Source organism: Metopolophium dirhodum, chromosome 3, assembly GCF_019925205.1.
Source record: "Metopolophium dirhodum isolate CAU chromosome 3, ASM1992520v1, whole genome shotgun sequence".
In the NCBI taxonomy this organism is placed as follows: Eukaryota; Metazoa; Arthropoda; class Insecta; order Hemiptera; family Aphididae; genus Metopolophium; species Metopolophium dirhodum.
In genome coordinates, this window is record NC_083562.1 from 34,370,093 (window position 1) to 34,392,387 (window position 22,295).

Sequence of the window (22,295 nt, forward strand, 5' to 3'; positions counted from 1 at the left end):
TGTTTTTGTATATTTATAAGTTATAGCTATAAAACAATAGCCTTGTTTCCCAAAAATAGTTTGTTTTCTGAGTTGCAATAATTACTAAGATAAGCTATTTGTTACTTAAGGGAAAAAATTGCAAGTGACCCTTTCATATGGGTGTGAACCCCCTTAATCCATAAATGTAATTCTATTTAGTTGATTCCTTAAAAAATAATTTATATAATTGTCCACCTCTACATTCTTTACCTAACCATGCCAAAACGTTCCAATTCATAAATTGATAGATTAAAATATTTTATTATCATACTGTATAAAATTACATAATATATGAACAATTAACATTAACATTGGTTATAAAAAGTAGGTATGTGGTAATCAGAACTAAAACTGATTATTTAACTTAGATGAACATAGTGTCGCTATCTGAAATAGAATTCTTAATTGAAGCCATTTTAAGTGTATCGGTTAGTGTAACTGATGATTCAGTATCAATGGATCCAACAGAATCTATATTAGCCACAAAATTTTGATTATCCAGATTTCCTTCCAAAATATTTCTAAGTGCAAATAAGCTCCATTCTCGCATCACTGAAACAAAATTTGAATGATTCACTAATAGTAATGAATAACTTGTATTTGCTAATAGTAATGTATTATTGGTTTTATAAATTATTGTAATACAAAATTGACTGTATATTACTTATATTTTAACCTATACAATTTGTTTTGTTGTTCAATTTATCATAGACCAAAAAAAGTATAAAATAAAACCACCGTCAATTTCCTAACATTGAGCTTAAGGGTGCCAGTGCCGGTCATTTATTAAGGAGTAAAAATTAGGCAATTAATTCACAATATGTTCACGGAACGTGCATGTGTGAGAGTATGTAAATCGATATTAGTGTGAGTGAGCTATAATTACATAATTTTTATTTTACTTTAAATAGTAGTAGAAAAATAGGTTTGAAAAAGAACAAATATTGTACATTATTCAAATGTATATTCCAGCTTCTATAACTATAATTTTCAAAAATAGGCTTTGATCCAACCTACAAAATGTTCTCTACTTTTAAATAAAAAAAGAAATTCGACTATTCTACAGGACGTGAAAGTTTTTCCTGTAAGACATGTTTTTATACCAAAAAACGCACCGTCTCCGACCCTTTTCATAATATAATATGAGACTTACATGGATTTTTAGCATCAAATGAACAACACTCTAACAGTATGGGAATAATATTGTCAGTACGCATCTGTAAAAGTAAGTATTAAAATTATGTACCTTTGTATTTACATGTTAAGGTTATTGTGACTCAAGCTACAAAATGATGTACTTACTAGGTTTTGATGTTCTTGGTGGTTATAACACATATTTGCTATCAATCTTATAAGATCTGATTTGAACCAAAATCAATTATGTGTTTGTATTTCTGAATCAAACAGAGCAGATAGATCCTTCACACGACTAAATTCATTTTCTGAACCATCATTATCCTTGGCAAGCTTATGTATGAATACCAACAAATCTAAAATACGATGTTTATTATTTATCAATCATACAATCTATGTTTCATCACAATGAAACTAATCTTATACCCATAATTTTTTTTAGTAGAGTAGTGTGTTTTTTGATTTCAGAATTGAATTTTTCTATATTTGAAGCCTTAGCGAGAACATTCACTACATGACTTGTTATTTTTTCTACATCACAATTGATAAAAAAATTGTTTTTTATTACAACAATGACTTCTAAAGACACTTCCTCATGATAATGGTCAAGCCAAATGGAGATAATGTTCATTAATTGATTTTTAGAAGTATCAGGAAGATTTTTATGGACTAATAAAAAATCTTTTGAATTTGAGAAGATTGAATCTAAAAATATTTTACTAAAAAAAAAAATGTTTTAATTTATTAACTATTATAATCAATCTATCTATATTATACAAATATAATAATTTTAGAATAATGTTATCACTAATTATCAAAATACTATTATAATATAATTATAAACTTATGTCTGGGTCAATAGGAAATAAGTCTCATTTTGAAAAATTGAAAATCATTAGATGTTTTTCGTACAATGAAATTAATGGTATTATCTCACCTATATTCTATTTCATTTTGAGTCCAATGAGTCATAATTTGTTGAACTATATTAACATCTTTTAAGATATTCTCTCTGAAGTTGACATCACACAAACACAGGTTATACAGTAGCATCATTGAATTGTTCAACAGTTTGGAATCCCCAGAAGATACAATAAAATGTCTAAAAAACAATAATTATGTATTCAATGTGAATGATATATGAATAAATAATGTATTGCCTGATGTGTTTGAGGAATTTTGAAGAGATGAGAGTGCATATCACATATATTGACTATGCGGTTGTAAATAGAACAATATACCTTAACATGCCGCAGAAACCTCCAAATATCTGGCGTTGAGCGCTCTCGTGGCCCACAGAGAAGTTGGCCAAAAACTGTAGCAATACACTGCGGCTCAACGGCTCATTGGCAAAAAAAGTGTCACAGTACCATAAACAGGTTTCAATCAGTTCTGAATCCAATAGTTGGCATTTGCCGGCATCATCAAGCCGGGGTGAGTTGTTCCGAAGCCAACGGAAAGCGTCTGTTGCGTTTTTCATGCCATCAGCGTCCGACCGTCCAGACAGTTTTCTAGTTTTTAGGTCCATTATGCAGCACTCAAACTCTTGTACATTGTTATTCTGTTGGCCTGCAGTTGACGTCATATTTTTTGCCTTTGAAGTCACAAACGGAAAGAATTATAAATTATAATTAGGTACCTACTTTTGAAGTGAAGTTATTAAGCCACACCATCATTTGTTTTCCCTGTCTATCTCGAGCAAATATAGGAACGTAAATATTCTGTATTTCCACGATTACGGCTCTCTGGTTCAGTTTAGGGCAAATTCACGTATTATATATTTTATAAAGGAGAATATTTTCTGTGCTTTGGCCTGATAGTTTTTTTATATTTTCATTATTGAATAAGTTATTAATGGTTCAAAAAAATCAAAATTAAGTTAAATTAAAACACGCTTATATTTATAAATAATGAAAATATTAAAAAACAATACGGCCAAAGCACAGAAAATATTCTTCTTTATAAAATATATAATAGGTGCATTTTCCCTAAACTGAACCAGAAAGCCGTAATCGTGGATACACAGAATATCTATGTTCCTATATTATGCGACAGAAAACAAATGTTGGTGTAGCAGCCCCTTAAACCCGGAAAGTAATGACGATTAAGAGGATTGCAAATGGTCAGTTAGTTCAATCAAAATGTACCAATATTTTGTCAATCATACCGATGTACATCATAAAGTAATTTTCTGAAAACTGATTTGAATTCGTTAATATGTCTACTTGTGATTGATCAGACCATTTTTTTTAAATTTTGTTCCTAAACTCCTATACATTTTGTTTGATAATTTAAAATTTTCTGAAATTTTAAATTAAAACTAAATACCCATCTTAAAATGTGGCCTGATTGATCTCAAGTAGTTATATTAACAAATTTAAATTAGTTTTCAGAAGTCGAATCACGTTATCTGGTCCATTGGTAGAATTGACAAAAAGTACATACAATGTACAAATTAACATAAATTGTTTAATGTTCATGCGCAAATTGTACAGACTACAGCCACACACACTATTGATCACTTACAAAGCACACATTTATAATTCCCGCATGCATGCAATTTGAAAATTGTGTACTTTCAACTTAAATACTCAATACTTTGAACTCCTTAAAAACCGTTCATTTTCAATCCCCTTAATATAACATTGTTCGACAATAACACGACGCCGGATGGACACCAAAACCTAAGATACCTAATATAATATTAAATTTATTACTTAAATCACAATACTGATTATTGACTGCTGAGTGGAAAATACAAAACAATTTTATACTCTATTCACATATTATATAATATAGATATCTGTGACTCTATTCAAATTTAAATGATTGCAAGCGTGCAATGTGCATGCGCATTTACCTGCCGTAAGATCAAATCAATTTAAAATTTAAATATATTAGAGTGGTTGCCTTGTTGTTTTGAGTAACGAGAGAGTAAAATATAATAAACATTAAATTACTTTGATTCCGTGTGAGTATGCAACGGTAAGTCGGTTGTCACTTGTGTCAGTTGTCAGCAATACAATTTTGAAATTTTTTAATGTTTATTTGTGTTAGGTATTCACGTATTCCAGATTTTTTTATGGACAACGATAATTAAAAATAGTAAAAAATAATTAATAAATATATTTTATTATTTTCTGTACAACACTTTGTCAATGATAACTATATTAAAAAAAACGATTTACGAATCGTAAATTACGATGATATAATCAACACAGAATATTCCGCGTTATCAAACTACCATGCTACCAGCATCCAACACGTCTGAACTAGTCGCGACAAGTTAGGACTTAGGTTAGCTGGTTTTTACCACGAATTAAGATCGTACCCCAGTATCAAAGAATAATATGGATAAAATAAAATACATTATTAATACGCCTATTAATATTAAACGATAAATATTGTACGATATATTAATATTAAATATTTTGTATTGTTATTCGTGTCTAACACCTAAGATAATATTATAATGTATTATCACAGAATAAGACAATGTATAGTGTATAATATAGTGTAATATGGTATTATAGTGTCTGCTACTCATAGATAAATAGACAATACATTTATAAAATATGTTAGCTGTGGTTGTGCCGATGCCCTAGCTTGAATATTATTTATTTTAAATACGCTCTCGTCCTATTGTCTATATAAATAGCGTTTCCTATACTCCCATCACAGGATTGAGGATATTGACATATTATTGTTCTGTGCACCTCCGTCCTTATTTTTATGCAAATTGTATTCATTTTTTTAATGATATTATTGTTTGTGATTGTACTGATTATCAATGTTTCGGTATTCGTTACTCATTATTTACTCGGACGCTCACTGCTCAGTCATTCGCTCGATGGTGTCTCACCTTCACTGTTCACTAATCACTGGCCAATGATTATCACACATAAATATTACCACACGTCGTTTAAATTTTACCATAGTTTAATAACTTTTATATTCAATAACTAATTAGTAATTAATATTTACTTGTTTACGTACTGGATGACACGAATGTCGAATAGTCAGATTTGAGAGAAGTCTCAAGTGGACACACGAACTTACTTGCCCGAGCAAGAGTAACCGCCGTTCGTTTTGTCCTAAAAATGTCACGACGCATCTTGGTTACACCAGAAACCCCAATAGATATCGTGGATCCTTATTATTGCCACTCGTTCCCATCCTACTCTAATGAATTGGGCACTGACAAAGATTACCTGCACGTTCGCTTCACCGAAACTATTAATATAATCGAAATGGATGGGATCGTCGACACAGATTTTTTAATCAATAGGGTAAGGTTTCGATTCCTGTGAAACAGATTTCAGTTGGTAGGTACCTATATCCGTTTAATAACGTTTCATGTTTTGCTCCATTTAGACTTACGCCAGCCCCTTTGATCAGCAATTTACGCTGCTAATGGAGGCTAGCCTGAATGGCCAAATCAAAATTGTGAAGGCATTGTTTGACAGATTTAATGTTGCAGTGGACAACATAGGAGATGTAGTACATTTTGGTTCACTCGTCAAAGGGGCTACAGCACTTTGGTGTGCGGCTGGTCAGTATATTATTTTATCCATAAACATTTATATTCTTTCATAAAATAGATAAAACGATAATTATTAAAATGGTAATCAAAACCTCAATTTCTTCCTTACCAGTTTTAACATACTATGTAAATTTTGTTCCTTACTCTTAGCGCTTAGAACTTTTTATCATATTCACTGTACTTTTAATTATTGTATGTACAATATTTGTTTTTATTAAAAATTATTCATGTAAAGTTTTTGATGAGTCTAAGAGCCGTTCTTACAATGTCTGGTATAGTGTATGTTAACGCTAAACGACTGATAACAAATTATATTACCGGCAGAATTCGGCCAGTTAAGTATCGGTAAACTTTAACCGGACATTGTAAGAACGGCCCAAAGTAGAATAGTTAATAAAATAGGTTATATGATCCTCGATCATCTAACTTATTACTAAGGCCAACAATTATATGCCCTAAAAATCTATAAAATATGTATGCAGTTATACCCTAAAAATTACCAAAATTTGCTATAAAAAAAAAAAAATTTTATTGTTAAAAATGATAAAATGATTTATTTTTTTTATGTATTGTACAATTTATACTATAATACAATTATTGCCAATGAATAATAATTTACAGAAATGTGGTATTAAAAAATATTAAAAAATAAAAATTAAAGTAATAATAAATAATAAGTTAAACAAAAACATGAGAGATGTAACTTTGATACGACTAGTGTTAGAAGTTTTCACTTTTCCCTCTTTTCATAAATGAGTGAAATAAATTAATATTTTGTAATTCCTGAGTTTTTAATATCTTAAATATGCTCCAAAAATATACTAAATGTTAAAATATGCCCTAAAAATGCAAAAATACCTTAATATGCAAAAATAAAATTTTGTATACAGCATCGTTAGGTTATAAAACAAATTTTGGTATAAACTAGCTATTTTTTTGACCAACCAATAAAAATATGCAAATGCATACAAGTGTTGGCCCAATTTATTACTTATTCTTATTTATTATGACCTACCTAATTGATAATTTTAAATTTCTAGGAACTGGGTCCATGGAAGTAGTCAAAATTCTTGTTGAGAATGGTGCAAATGTTAACTTTCTTACTGAAACTAAGTCATCTCCATTACGAGCAGCTTGTTATTTAGGACATCTAAATATTGTTGAATATTTGGTTGAACATGGAGCAAATGTTAATTTAACCAATATATATAATAGTACATGTCTTATGATTGCTTCTCATAATAGTAAGTACCTACATATAATTTTATTGTTACATTTCAGCACTCAAATATATGAAATATATTTTAATATTTAATTTAAATTATGTGTTTTCTAAAAAACCAATTTTTAGAAAACTCAGAGAGCAAAATAAAATCTCCTTGTGTCTAATAATTATAACTATAACATTATAATTTATTTAATTGGCCTGTGTGAGATCTATAGTCGATTTTGCAATGTTTGTGTGGAACTAAAAGATTAATTTTAATTTTATATTACAGTTGCTTATAAATTATTTTACTCTACTTATCAATATGAACCATTATTTATTTATTTAATTGGTAAAATATTATTTTTATCCTAGATCACAAAGAAGTTGTTGAATATTTGTTGAGAAAGGGAGCTGATATTAATATACAAACTAATTGTGGATCTACTGCCATGCACTTTGCTGCACAAGCCAATAATTTGGAAATTGCTAAACTACTCATAGAATTTAATGCTCAACAACTAAAAAATCGGCAATGTGTGTATATATTTTGAATTAAAGATTTAAATTAATTGTCATTTTTTTTCTAGCTTTGACTCCAATTTTGGTGGCAGCCGAAAGAACACATCATGATTTTGTATATTGTCTCATTGATGAGATGAACCAATTAAATTTAACCCGGGAAGAGATGATAGAGGCTGAAGAGTTACTAGGTGCTTCGTTTTTGAATGACAAAGATCATTATGACTTACGTCGGGGATATAATATTTTGATTCGAGCGATGAAAAGGCGGTATGAAATTTAGTTTGTATATCATAATATAATTTTATGATTCTAACAATGTTCTATGTATGGCTTAAGAGGACGTAACACTGGCATTTATTGTTTCCATCTTACAAGTACGTAACATAGCAAATTTACGCTCAGCAGATCACGTTTAGCTTTGTACGTTTCAAAATTAGAGTGAATCGACCTATTATGAAACTTGATAGTAATAACATTGTCTGTGTTTGATCTTGGGGTTTTTATGATAATTCAGTTTTTAAGTGAGTTATAAGTATTTTTAATTTACGCTGTATTATATCCGCGAAACTTGCTAACAAAATTAACTATCATAAAAACACACACTTTCAAACAGATAAGGTTCTTTCCACCAAGTTTCATAATAGGTCGATTTGTTAAATTTTTAGCTAACGATGTAAAACTTAATCTGCTGGGCGTAAATATGGTATGTACGCACTTGTAAGACAGAGACAACAAATGCCTGTGCTACGTCATCTTAATAGTTCAGCGGAGATTTATCTAACTAGTAACTACTCTTGATGGTGTGATTTTAAGTAATACCCGGTTATTAAGACAAACGCAAAAAGTTTTACATCAAAAAGTATGAGTCAAATCTCAAAAACAAAAAATATTTGATAACTGTTTAGTTTTATTTTTGATTGTAGTACTCATTTAATAAAATCTAAAAAAAATACAAATTGTTTATAGTTACATTGGTTAAGGTAACATAAACACTAATCTTAATTTTTGTAAAATATGTATAATTGGTAAAATTTTCCTAGTTTTTGAATATTATTTAAAAAAAAAATTATAATGTATATTATTGTAAACAATAAACAAAATAATTAAAATTGTATATAATTTTAGGTACGAGAAGCATCCAATTATAAATAAAAAAGTTAACAAAACCGTCGAATGTTACAATAACAAAGTAGAATGTCAAACCGTACAAGAATTATTAGATATAAAAGACAATGCTGAAGCTATACATTTTGAATCACTGATGATTAGGTATGTTTAATTTATCGACAACAATTTGGTATTTATTATTCACATACGATATTTTTTTTATCTTCAAAACGAGCCATAGAAGAAACAAGTGCTGAGGTATATCAACAAGTTGACAGTAGAATTTGGCAACACCAATATAAGGCATACGAAGATTAGAAATAACTGTGTGATTGACATTGCTATTGTGGTTATGGCCAACATCCCATGCAGGATTGTGACCATTGAGATCGACCCCTGAACTGAATTTGTTATCATCTAAGAACTGTATAATTGTAAGATATTATCTAGAAGTTTGAGTGTGAGTTTAATGAAAGAGGAATGTTTTGGACCAAAGTTTGAGCCGTTTAATATTCATTTTTGATGAGTGTCTTGCTGCCATTCAAGTTGATTGAGTGTCATTGTTTTTATAAGGGGATCAATAGAAATGTTTTTATTAAATAGTAAATATATTTAGCTACAGACTATATTAAAGAAAACAGCAGTATAACAAACAAATGTAAATAAATAAATGATTATATATTTTTTGCTTATGTTTATGTTTATTATTGTAGAGAACGGATTTTAGGAGAAAACAATCCAGATTTATTACAATCAATCATATACCGTGGTGCTGTATATGCAGATGCACACAATTTTACACCATGTATACTTCTCTGGAATCATGCCTTAAAAATAGCTAATCACAATAAACATAGTGTCCAAAAAGATCTTTTACGATTCACACAGGTAACATTTTATATTTATTTATTCAGCATAAATTACAATTAAATAATTACAATAAATTTATTATACTAATAATAGTTGATACGAATACCAACTGAGCTATAAGATTGAATCTGGTATACAGAGTTCATCGATATTACAATTCGTTTTATAGTAAAATACTTATACAAATAAAAATAAAAATACGGTTTAATTATTTAAACATAGCATAGTAAATAGATACTTAAGAAACAAAATCAACATCAGTAGTGTTACATATAAGATATTAATGATATTATGTTTATACATATTGACTTTTTATAATTTTACTAATGTAACACACATTATCATCAAGATCACTAATTATTTTATTTATTTAATTTTTTATTAACTATATCATTGGTATTATTGGATTGACATTCAGATCAACTTTTTATTAGAATCTTTACTTTGTTATTTAAATTGTTGAGTATAGTTTTCCTCATGTAGATTATATATTTGTTTTATTAAATAGTATAGTAGGATGTTATTCTATATTGTAAGTAGTGAGTAATAGGTAGTTATACTCTATTCAGAATAAGAAAGGTACTGGGCGATCAACTTGTGCACATTGGCGTGTCTTCGTTCTGAAAGCTGAACCAGGTGGATGACTTGGCGGGAGAAGAATCTGACACAGTTATAACGAGTGTTATACTTTTTATATATAATATAATAATAATACAATCATCCATTTTGAATATACACTCCTTTAATATAACATTTATTAAGAAATACATTTTCAAAACTAAAATAATATTTCTTTGACCTTCTGTTTCCATTAGTAATTTAGTGATAACGTTAAATATTTTTACACGTGACCATGTTTAACATATATAATATTTTCTCAGGTGTTTTGTCAAATGATTAAAAATAATATTAAAATCAAATTATCAGATTTAAAGAATATTTTGCAATCTGCATGTGATGAATTAATTATTATTAAAAAAAAATTATCTGAAGTCGAATGTTCATCTGAAAAGGAATTATCAAAGGTATGATATTAATAAATTACAAATATTAACTACATTTACATTTGTAGTTTATGTATTATCCAGGCTGTCTAGGTAGATCGAGAATTTACCGGACTACCGTACACCGTAGAATTTACTAATACAATAGGTAATATAAAATATTAAGGTTGATTATTACTGTGTATTTTACATTACGTATTTACGTCATTCAACATAAACTTATCTAAAAAAAAAAAACAATTCCAATCAATAACAATTTTATTACATAATATTTAAAATTTAAATATACAGTACAGAAATGGCAAACAAAAATTATGCATACTCTGTATTAGAACTTAGAAGTACTTTTGTCAACATCAATGAATAAAATCTATTATATTATGCCATTAGACATTTGTGTGTAAGATAATTCATGATAAATTATTATAATATCCTATAATCTAAACTACTCATATTGTTATCGAGACCTTATATATTATTAAATGTTACCTTATTTCGAATTGGGTAAACATGTGCATCTTAATATTTTCTATTATTTTATTAGTAAAATTAATATATAAAAAATAGTAATAGTCCAAATATTATGTATGAATGTTTATACCTAAAATGGTAGTCCGGTAAGTTATTGATCAATGCAGGTAGTCCGGATAATACGGGAGTACACATTTATATTTCTAATTAAAAATAATGGCGAATACTTATAGCCACTATATTGAATTACGTATCCTTAAATAATAGACAAAAAAAATTGAAATTAATATATAAAATTATCTTTTTCTACAGAATGAATACTATTCAAACATGAAGTCGACACTTGGTTTGATTATTATAACAAGTATCGCATTATTACAAAATAGTAATAATGAAGATCCCTTAGTAGGCGATTTGATGAAAGTTATAGTGGAAATAAATAAACTTGAACTTAAAACAAATAAAGGCCAAACATTACTTCATTTGTGTCTTAATTATGATACAAATGTTGACAATATCTTCACAACAGGAATTTGCTGGTAATATTATTTTATATAAGTAAATACTAAATAAAATAACTGAAAAAAATCAATTTGAATTTACCTATTCATTTACACTTACTCCTGCAATCCAGATTTTACTTAAATTCTGTAATCAAAAGACCTATATTTTGTATGTGCATTAATATTTTCTATGTTGAGTCTTACACTAGAAAAGCAACTAATATTTTGTATTTTGTATTGCAGCTTTCCAAACTTTCTTGCAATGAAATTATTAGTTCATTGTGGAGCAAACGTAGATGCAGTTGACAATGATAAAAATACACCCCTCCATTACATTGGTAAATTCATAACAGATTTGTAAGTGTTTGTATCATTATTTTATTAACATTTATTTTAAGATTAATAATTGTGTTATTTATTTTACAATATTTATATTTTCAGTCCTCACATACCACACGACAGTGATTACTTAGACACAAGAAAAATGGTCATGGAGTTGTTGAATGCTGGTGCTCATACAGATTTTGTAAACAAATTAGGGGTTTGTCCTCATACAGGATATCTGTCGAGTAATTATTTTATTCTATTTAACTTTATTTTATTCTGAATATTTACTTTTTGTTTTAGAATTATTTCATTTAACAAACAGTATGCCAAGGAGTTTGAAATGTTTATCTGCCAGTGTGCTTAAGTACCGGTGTCCAAAAAAATACTACCGCGATCAATTGCCAAAAATATTAGTACAATTTACTAATTTACATTAAGTGATTGATAGTTAGTAAAATATCCAGACAATAAAAATAGTACCTTCTTTATGACATAAAAGTAAATAATAAAGTCGTCATTTTATGCAGGTGAGCTGTAGGCAGATCAATGAATGCTTACAGTAGTATATTGAAGAGACTTCAACATAATTCATTTTTATTATGATTTATCTATCCTACATGTATATATTTTTATTTTTTATAAACTTTTTATTTCTTAATATTTTTATGAATACAAATATGTACAATGTTGATTTCTTATGAATATTAAAAACTGCATAACATAATTTACTGATTTCTATAAGAAAAAAAAACATGTGTAATGTATAGGTATAGTTATATTTTAACCTTGTAACTATATATACATAGTATGTTCAATTAATAGAAAGCTTGGAAAAACATTGTCAACCTAAATTCGTTAAATAGTCTAAATTTATATTCTTTAATCGTTTGCATATTTTTATAAAGGGAGATGGTCCTAACATCTCCATTTACCTAATATTGCCAACAACAAGAATACAATTTCATTCATATTTATCTACCTTATGGTTTTATTTATTTGAAGTGAATTCTTATAATATGGAAAAATTATTGATTAGTGTCTAGTGATTATTTAAATATCTTAATGTATAATTTAAAATTTATGCAATAAATTCATTGCATTTGTTAATATGCCTATATGGGTTGATATATATAATTCTATGATCATAATATATTTTAGAATTAATACAATTAAAACTAAGAAGAAAAAAGCTATCCAGTTGGTATCGCTCTGTTGTACAGAAGGTTACAAATAGGTCATTGTAATGGATGGCGTTAAATTTTAATTCAATGATAATATCATTGTATACGAAAAAACGATTCTGAGCGAAGACGGTCAGTCAGCTTATAATACTACTAAGTATATTTGATGATATCATTGTGAATAAAGTAATTTATATATAATCTATTTACGTGGAACCTTGTTTTAAATTGTCAATACTTATGCTTGTCTAACGAAAAAAAAAATAATCAAATTATAGACTTGCACTCTACGATGCATAAAAGTTTTTCCTTGAGCAAAAAATCACGCTTTTTATTTTTGTTGGCGGTGACATTGACATGCATGGAGGTTATAATATGAATATGAGATGTAACCAAAAATTGTTATGTTTTGACTCTTGTTATGTAAGGACCATAGTATAAATTTTAAAATTTCAGTGTCTAGTTGTGCAGGGAAAACGCGTGATATGTGCGCCCGCCACTTTTGGGGATTTCCACTTTACCGCCCGCTGGATGGAAAAAGGTCGCTTTCCAACGCTTCGACCGCTATCAAAAACCAAACTTTCAGTGCAGGCGTGACAAAAAAAATACTCTGTATTTACGCTCAATTTTTTTTAATTTTCACTAACAACTTATGATAAGTCTTGTACTTATATTAGATTTTTAAGTTTTTTGACCAACAATAACATTTTTATAGCAATTTTTTTTTTTAAAAACTAATAAAAATCGAAATTTTCTTCTGCCTATAAATAGCATAAAAAGAGACAAAATATTTTGAAAATGGTATTGTGATAGAAAATGGTAATATAAACATTCAGTGAAAATTTAATTTAACTGTGGTAGGTAGATATGGTTATTATATAGGTAAGTACCATTAATCTTTGCTTTGCTTCTAAATAAAACTGTATAGACACGTACAAAAATATATTTAGAATAATTTGTGATAAGTGCAATGAATTAGGCTTAATATTTATGTCAAATTTATTTGTAGCAGATTTTGAACAATCAGTTCATAAATCATAATTAATATGCTGTCTATGAAACGTTTCCTTTACATAATATGTAAACAAATTGGTTGTAGATTCCATTTATTGCAATCATGGTATTGCAAAATACAAAATTCGGGACTTTTTATTGATTAAAAATCTAAAACAGAAATTTTTCACATACCTAAAAGTCTTAAAAAATATAGCGCCGCATTGATGTTTAGAAAATAATAATTTTTTAATGTGATTTTGTCATGAAGGGAAGCGTGCAAACATTTATCCAGCCCCCGAGGTTTTGTAAATTTGCGCTTAAACCACCTGTGATCAGTATCACTCCAAAAGTATATTTGTATAATATTTCTTTAATCTCTACCACGGCCTTTTGTTGTAAAAGTTTTATCTTTTTATTATTTGTTTTATCTATGTATATAATTTATTATTTCAATGTACTCGATGTATAGGATGACTGCAGCGTCGCGTAAGTTTCCACACCACCAGCTATATGCTTGTTAAACGACATTATATCACATCGTTCATGTTGTTTAAAAGCATGCTTTTAAAATGTTTTTATAAAGTTTTTAAAAAATTTAAAAACTTTTAAAACAATATAAGGTATTAAAGGTATTACATGTTGCGCGTTTTTTTTTATTGTGGTGTCCCCGGTAGGCCTACATCCACATCGCAAGCGAGGACACGCGAACGCCGGTTGACTACAATAATAATAATAATATTGTACCTAATTTACGTAGATCGGTACAGCGAAAACTGCACTCCTCTCTCGTATACAATTTTTCGTTATTTCTACATCAATAAAACATATTTTAATATAAATATAAATATCGAATTTTCGTGATTTTTCCGTATTTTGTCAAGAGTTGAACTTTAAATGCTTATAAATAAAAACTGTGACTAAGGATTTTTAATATTATTCAATTGTCATTGTAACAATATAGTAGGAGCCTTGTATTTAATTTTCAAGCTTTTTTACCCAACAAATAAAATATTATTGATATTTGTGGAAAAAAAAAAACTAAAAAAAGGTGGATAAGTGGATGTCGCTCTGCTGTACAGTAGGTTACAAGTGGGTCACTGTAATGGATGGTGTTAAATTTGAATTCAATGATATAATATCATTGTATAAGAAAAACGATTCTGAGCGAAAACGGTCAGACAGCCTATGATATTACCAAGTATATTTGATGATATTATTGTGAATAAAGTAATTTATATATAACCTATTTACGTGGAGCCTTGTTTTAAATTTTCAATCCTTAGCCATAAAAGTTAAACATTTTATACATTTTTTACTACAAAATAATTAATAAATTATAAATTTGATAAATGTTGTCAAAATTTGAACTTTAAATGCTTATAAAAAAAAAATTTTGCCTATGTATTTTTAATATTTTTCAACTGCTATTAGAACGATATACTAAATTTTCACGCTTTTTTACCCAACAAATAAAAATGTATTGATATTTATAGAAAAAAAAAACTAAAAAAATTGAAAACTGACAATGTCCGTAAACAGCTCAAAACGAGTCAAAACATTTTTAACATTTTATGGTGTATAGAAAATGCTAATATAAACATTCAGTGAAATTTTCAAGTATCTACAGTCATTCGTTTTTTAATTACAATAAAATAAGAAAATTGTTACATGAGAAATCGAGTAAATATCAAATGTTGTAAAAATATAAATTTCAGACGCTCATAAAAATTTAATTTAAGTTTCTTCTAGACATTTTTTTTTTGATAAAGGTAGACAAACTTATGAGTAATCTTACATTACATTTTCAAATCTTAGATTTAAAAAGAAAAATTTTTATGAATTCTCATCAAAATAATTTGCTATTTTTAGTGACTTTTCCGTATTTTGTCAAAATTTGAACTTTAAATGCTTATAATTAAAAACTGTGACTAAGGATTTTTAATTTTTTTCATCTGCCTTTGAAACAATAACCTAGGAGCCTTCTATTAAATTTTCAAGCTTTTTTACTCAACAGATAAAATTTTATTGATATTTATAGAAAAAAAAACTAAAAAAATTGAAAACTTACAATGGCCGTAAACAGCTCAAAAAGAGTCAAAATATTTTCAAAATTTTATGGTGTATAGAAAATGCTAATATAAACATTCAGTCAAAATTTCATGTCACTACGGTCATTTGTTTTAGAGTTACACCAAAAACCAAAATCGATTTTCTCAAAAACAGATTTTGCGTAAAAATTACGAACGTCTCTCCAGCACCACCCATTCAAAAATTTTACAATTTTTTTTTACAGGAAATTAGCATGTAATTAGCATGAATTTGCATGACTATCGCCAAAATTTGCATGACAAAATATACAACTCTATGACAAAAAATGATGTGCGGTGCTGGAGAGACGTCTCACCAGCACCGCCCAACGTAAAAATTAAAAATAATAACAAACTCGATCTACCAAAATGTAGCACGTGATTAGCACGAATTTGCACGATATACCCCGAAATTCGCACGTGTCTGGTCCGCGAACAAACCACGTTCGACTATTTCGCGCGTCTCGCCAGCACCGCCCAAAATGGAAATTTTGCAAAAATCAAAAAAATGTTTATGCCAATATTTAGCACGTGATTAGCACGAATTTGCACGATATACCCCGAAATTCGCACGTGTCTGGTCCGCGAACAAACCACGTTCGACTATTTCGCGCGTCTCGCCAGCACCGCCCAAAATGGAAATTTTGCGAAAATCAAAAAAATGTTTATGCCAATATTTATTAAATTTTCATTTTCCATTATTTTTCAGTTTTATTTCTAGAAATGTTAATAAAATTTTATTTGTTGGTTAAAAAAGCTTGAAAATATAAAATAGAAGGCTCCTAGTATATTGTTTCAAAGGTAGATGAAAAATATTAAAAATATTTAGTCACAGTTTTTTTTTATAAGCATTTAAAGTTCAGAAATCACGAAAGTTAGCAAATTATTTTGAGTGAGGATTCGTAAAAATTTTTCTTTTTAAATCTAAGATTTTAAAATGTAATACAAGATTCCTTATAAGATTATCTACCTTTATCAAAAATAAAATGTGTACGAGAAAGTCAAATTAAAGTTTTATGAGCGTTTGAAATTCAAATTTTTACAACATTTAATATTTACTCGATTTCTCATGTAGCGATTTCCTTATTTTGTTGTAATTCAAAATCGAATAACTGTAGATACATGAAAATTTCACTGAATGTTTATTATATTAGCATTTCCTACACACCATACAATTTTAAAAATATTTTGACTGTTGTGCCAAAAAGTGTAAAAATTGTATACAAGGCTCCTGATATATTGTTACAATAGCAGTTGTAAAATATGAAAAATACATTGGCACAGTTTTTTTTATAAGCATTTAAAGATCAAATCTTGACAAAATTTATCAAAATATCGAAAATTATCAATCATTGTAATTAATAAATTATAAAATGTTCAGTTTTTATAGCTAAGGATTCAAAATTTAAAACAAGATTCCATGTAAGTAGTTTATTCTGTTACCAAAAAATCAAAATAATACACAAGCACAGTTTATTTTTATAGTAATTTTAAGTACAAATTTGGACGAAATTACATATTAAAAAACCTAGAATAACTATTTTAGTTATTTTGTTGTGATTGTATAATATTATTCGTGGTTACTTGAAACTTCTAAAGTGTACTATTATATATCTATGATAGTATCACGGTTTGTTGTTGATGTATAACGCGTTATAAGTACCTAATGGATATTGTGATGTGATTAATTTGGAATTTAGTTTAGGTACCTATTATATGTCAATTTTTTTTTTAATACCATAAATATGTATAATATGTCTTAAACCTAGACTGACATACCGTCTCCGCTCAGAATCGTTTTTCTTATACAATGATATATCATTAAATTAAAATTTAATACCATGCATTATACAGTGACCCACTTGTAACCTTCAGTACAGCAGAGCACCTTTTTATTAATATTTTCACTGTAGATTGAATAATTGTTAAGTTGATAGAGCTAATTATTTAACAGTGGTAGACTTAATATAATGCTCATGTTGGATCCCTTGTTTTTAATTTGGTTAGCTCGTAGGTAGTAAAATATTTGAATGTTTTGATTAAAATAGGATATATTATATCTAAAATAGTTTAACTTGAATCATCTCTAAGGTTTAATACGATCATGTTATTGTTTGGGTGTGATTGTAATATGATTTGTACCGTGGTATGACGGGTGAGCTGGGGAATTCCAAACAGAAGTTCATCGATATCCCATCGTATTATTGTTATTGCTCATTGCCTATTGGCCAATAAAAATAAACTGCGCTACTAATATTGCTACTGTATTATCATTAACCATTTTTAGTATCCAGGATTTTTTTAATTCATTATTCCGATTTCACCGTTGTTGAAATAAACGTTGTTTCCACGCCGTTATGAGTTTGGTTATTTAGTTTGCACCTAATAGTTAGTTTATGTATAATTTTTCTCTATTAATTCATTACTACCTGAATAATGGCGGGTCGAAAAACAGTTATCCCGTCTCATCAAATTGTGGAAGCAGTTCTTAAGTTTAAAGACCGTATAATAACTGAAGTCAATGGTGAAAAAAGTAAGTAGACCTACATTTTTATAAAAACTTACAGTAATAATCAATTTAATACTAAATTAAATTAATTGACGTAGTAAATTATAACTTTATTGTGTGTATTCACTAATATGTAGGGCTCGGTAGTTATATTATAGATGTTAAAAAATTAAAAATATGCTTGAAAAAATGTGAAATATGAAAAACAAATTTAAGTATTTAATATAGAAATTTAAAATTATTCAAAATTCCAAAAATACCACTTTTTGTAATTAATTTTCACTAAAAGAAATAAAAGATTGATAAATAATTAGGTATATAATATTCATATATTTGAATTTTTAAATTTTTTTGTGCTGAACAAATAGTTTTCATCGTCGTGGCGCGAGCTAACCTTAAGTAAAAAAAAATAAAGCGGCGGCACGACAGTGTATATTATTATCTCGAAGCAGGAGTTGCCCATTTCAACATTGTACATTTTGGTGTTTTTTTTAACCGGACCTAACTAATTATCTACTAAATCAATATATTTCTAATAAATTGGAAAAATTAGAAAAATCGTGCAGATGATCTTTTTGAATAAATCATCAAAATAGTACTGTTAGAAATTACGTTATTAAAGGAAATGTGCAAACTTTTTAATGAGAAATTATAATGAAATCTGGAATCACGGCGGCCGCATCTCGCATTGTCGTGCCGACTGATTCCCCCACTCAATTTCATGTACGCGACGCATTTCATTATTGCTCTTTCACGACTTCACGTATATTTTAACTTAGATTCTCGCCACTACCTATACGTAGCTATGGATTATTTGTTTCAATTCGTTATAGACTATATCGCTTCATTGAATTACATTATAGCTTAAATTTTTTATATTTTATTTAATGTAGTTTGTTAAATTGTAATTAATACTATAGTATTACACTATTACCTAGTGTGTTATACTGTTGATAATTATTCCTATGTTCGTACCTATATTATGTTCGTACGATAATATATTGGTATTATTTAATTATAAATATGCCAAACAAAGTGTACAAAGAAAGAATAAAAAATAAAGAAAAGTACTTATTGAATAAAAAAAAGAATCTTAGTGATAAAATAAATTTCCCAAAAATACTGTTGTCTTGACAATTTTCTAAATTAATGGTTATATCACAACTCAGTGCAAAAAACGGAAGAGTAAAAAAAACAGATCTTTAAGTACTGTAACGATGTGATATCATAAATAAATTCTAAGTAAATTGAATAAAAAATATACTTATTTTGTTTCAATAATTTATTTACTCGGTGAGAAACTATATGACGTAAACTTTATACGACACAGCACACGAAATAAAATAAACAAAATGCATTAGAAAATCAATGTAATTTAAAATATTATATTATAATAGACATTTCTGCTCAAAATAATTTCTCGCCAAGTAAATAAATTATTAAAACAAAATAAGTGTACTTTTTATTAAATTTACTTAGCATTGATTTATGATAGCCGATAGGTATCACATCCTTAAAGTGCTTAAAGATCTATTTTTTTTTACTTATCCGTTTTTTACACTGAGTTCGACGTAATGTATAATTTTATTGTATTCTCTTAACATTTTTTATTCAAATTACCTTTTTCCATATAGTTCGTTCTATAACCAAAAAATACAAATAATATTACCTATATAAACACAGTTATTGTTTACACAAATTTTAAGTTAAATTTGGACGAAATTAGGTAAGTACATGAAAACCTAGAACACCGATTTTAGTTATTTTGTTGTAATTTAAAAATATTATTCGTTGGTAAATGGTAACTATATACTTGAAACTTTTAAAGTATATTATTATATTTCATACTGACATCAAATACAATTTTTTCAGAAAATTAATTTTAACCTACTCGTAAAATAAATTTCTGTTTGACCAATATTAATATACCATCCAATATGGTTAGTGTGATAAAATATTATGTTTCAAATTTTCAACCCTAATATTATTTTAATTTTGTATTTTGTAAATTGAGTTTTTTCCAAAGAATAATCAAATAAAATACATTATTATTAATATGAAATAAAAACAACAAGAATATTGTGATTATAATTATTGTATACAGAATTATCATTTATGCTAATTTATTCTTAAATAATAATAATACAAAATATATATTGTATATTATACTTCGTACCGTGAGTAGGCTATTATTATTGGAGGGTTGTGCAAAAATAAGGATTTAAACAAAATCTATAATTTGACGTAACATTTTACAAATTCTATTTTTACAAATATTCTTTTCGGAAATTATTGTAGCTACTGACACTGTTTGGAGTGATATAAGCATTTATTTAAATAGTCTTATGAGTAAAAGTGCTATTCACACTTTTGTGTATAAGGGACGCCATGAGATAAAAGAAAAGCTCGGATTTTGTTCTAGTCCCAAGATTGATCCACCAGAAGCCATCTTTAATTCTTCCACAGAATATGGTCGGTATTACTTTTTACACGTATTATTCAAATATATTACTTATATAAGTACACTTTTATTTGATTATTTCATAATGATAAGGTATTATTACACAATACATATCATCTAAATAAAGTTTTTTTTATTTAACTATATGCACTTACATCATTAAATTATACTCATATTTTTTTTTCGTTAACTCGTTAAGTTAAGAATTAACTTTGAAAAAAAAGTAACTTAACTTAGTTTAAATTTAAAATTTGCTAATTTACAAAAATAAAAAATTCCAGATACAAAATATAGATTATTAGATAGTTTTTCTTTACGCTCAAGAAAATTACTGGGGAAATTTAAAATGATACATCAAAGCAAAAACCCATTCAAAAATTTGCATTATTCTTCGGACAAAAATTAACTTAATATAGATACTTTTTTTCAAGATTAACGTGTTACCTGTTAATCTTGAAAAAAAGTAACTTATTAAGTTAAAAGTTAATTTGAAAAAAAAATTAACGCGTTAATTAACTTAATTAAAATTCACTTAACGTTTTAACTTAATTTTAACTTTTAACTCGTTAATGCCCAGCCTTGCAGTAATACCTACATATTCAAAATAATTGGGGGAAAAGTAAGGGTACAACAAACATTTTTACAAGAAAAAAAATGTTCAAACCATCAATCAAATATTTCATATTTTCAGGTTATTCTGAACCACCTATTATACCATCGGGGTTATATAAATCATTGTTTTAAAACGATCTGTCAGCCTAAACATATTTTACTATAGGTATATTGGTACCTATATGGTATTTCTGTAAGTAATTTATTTTTCTATCAGTAGTACCAGGTTGAACTAACTCTTGACAAAAACTAATTTTCTATATTATAAATTATAATATTATTTTATACGATCTTGCTAGATGTTATTATTACCTAGTCAATAGTAAATACAATACAAACATACGGTTTTAATAGATTTGTGGTAGCGAATAGCATAAAATAAATCTAAATATTTTGAAAATATTGTGACGTGCAATAAAGGTGCTTTTAAGTATTCGACTTATATTACTTGTATAATACAAGTATTCATGTTAATATTAATTATGTTGAAATTTACATATGTAATGTCTTTGGAATTAAATTGGCCGTGTATTATATTTTAAATTTTGAACAATATTATATTATTTTGTTGTCATGGAAATATTCGTTTGGATGTTTATTCATACGACCGATTACATATTTTGAATCAGTTTATATTTCGTAACGAACCGCTTAACGAATTATTTTATTTTCTATAACATAAATATAATTTAATAATCAACTTTTGAATGTATTACTTATATCTTATTGTTTAATAA

General features: G+C 27.4%; 2 protein-coding genes across 3 annotated transcripts; one reads left to right on the forward strand and one right to left on the reverse strand.

Moving 5' to 3' along the window:
- Window positions 1–262: 262 nt before the first annotated feature.
- Window positions 263–4,422, reverse strand: LOC132940454 (ataxin-10). Its single transcript, XM_061008075.1, is given in 7 exon segments — window positions 263–573; window positions 1,175–1,238; window positions 1,324–1,511; window positions 1,582–1,874; window positions 2,093–2,257; window positions 2,397–2,749; window positions 4,116–4,422. Coding segments are annotated over 6 exon segments (1,242 nt in total). The 5' UTR covers window positions 2,741–2,749; window positions 4,116–4,422; the 3' UTR covers window positions 263–385.
- A 222-nt stretch (window positions 4,423–4,644) lies between these two features.
- LOC132940453 (protein fem-1 homolog B) lies at window positions 4,645–12,686 on the forward strand. 2 transcript variants are annotated; one of them, XM_061008074.1, is made up of 13 exons: window positions 4,645–5,444; window positions 5,530–5,707; window positions 6,739–6,942; window positions 7,281–7,442; window positions 7,496–7,697; window positions 8,556–8,699; window positions 9,251–9,425; window positions 10,289–10,432; window positions 11,195–11,421; window positions 11,629–11,742; window positions 11,827–11,954; window positions 12,013–12,159; window positions 12,240–12,686. In XM_061008074.1, exons 1-12 carry the CDS (start codon window positions 5,256–5,258, stop codon window positions 12,147–12,149), a joined length of 2,004 nt encoding a protein of 667 aa, XP_060864057.1. In that variant the 5' UTR covers window positions 4,645–5,255; the 3' UTR covers window positions 12,150–12,159; window positions 12,240–12,686. The 2 variants fall into 2 exon arrangements, with proteins under 2 accessions (XP_060864057.1, XP_060864056.1); XM_061008073.1 differs by having other exon boundaries at window positions 12,013–12,686.
- Window positions 12,687–22,295: the final 9,609 nt, after the last annotated feature.

What these genes read in the sequence shown, in the direction of transcription:
- LOC132940453 (XM_061008073.1), top strand. Translation starts at nt 5,256, where the DNA reads ATGTCACGACGCATCTTGGTTACACCAGAAACCCCAATAGATATCGTG. An exon ending in CAGATTTTTTAATCAATAGG is followed by an intron (nt 5,445 to 5,529) that starts GTAAGGTTTCGA and finishes TGCTCCATTTAG; the next exon opens with ACTTACGCCAGCCCCTTTGA. An exon ending in TTTGAATCACTGATGATTAG is followed by an intron (nt 8,700 to 9,250) that starts GTATGTTTAATT and finishes TTATTATTGTAG; the next exon opens with AGAACGGATTTTAGGAGAAA.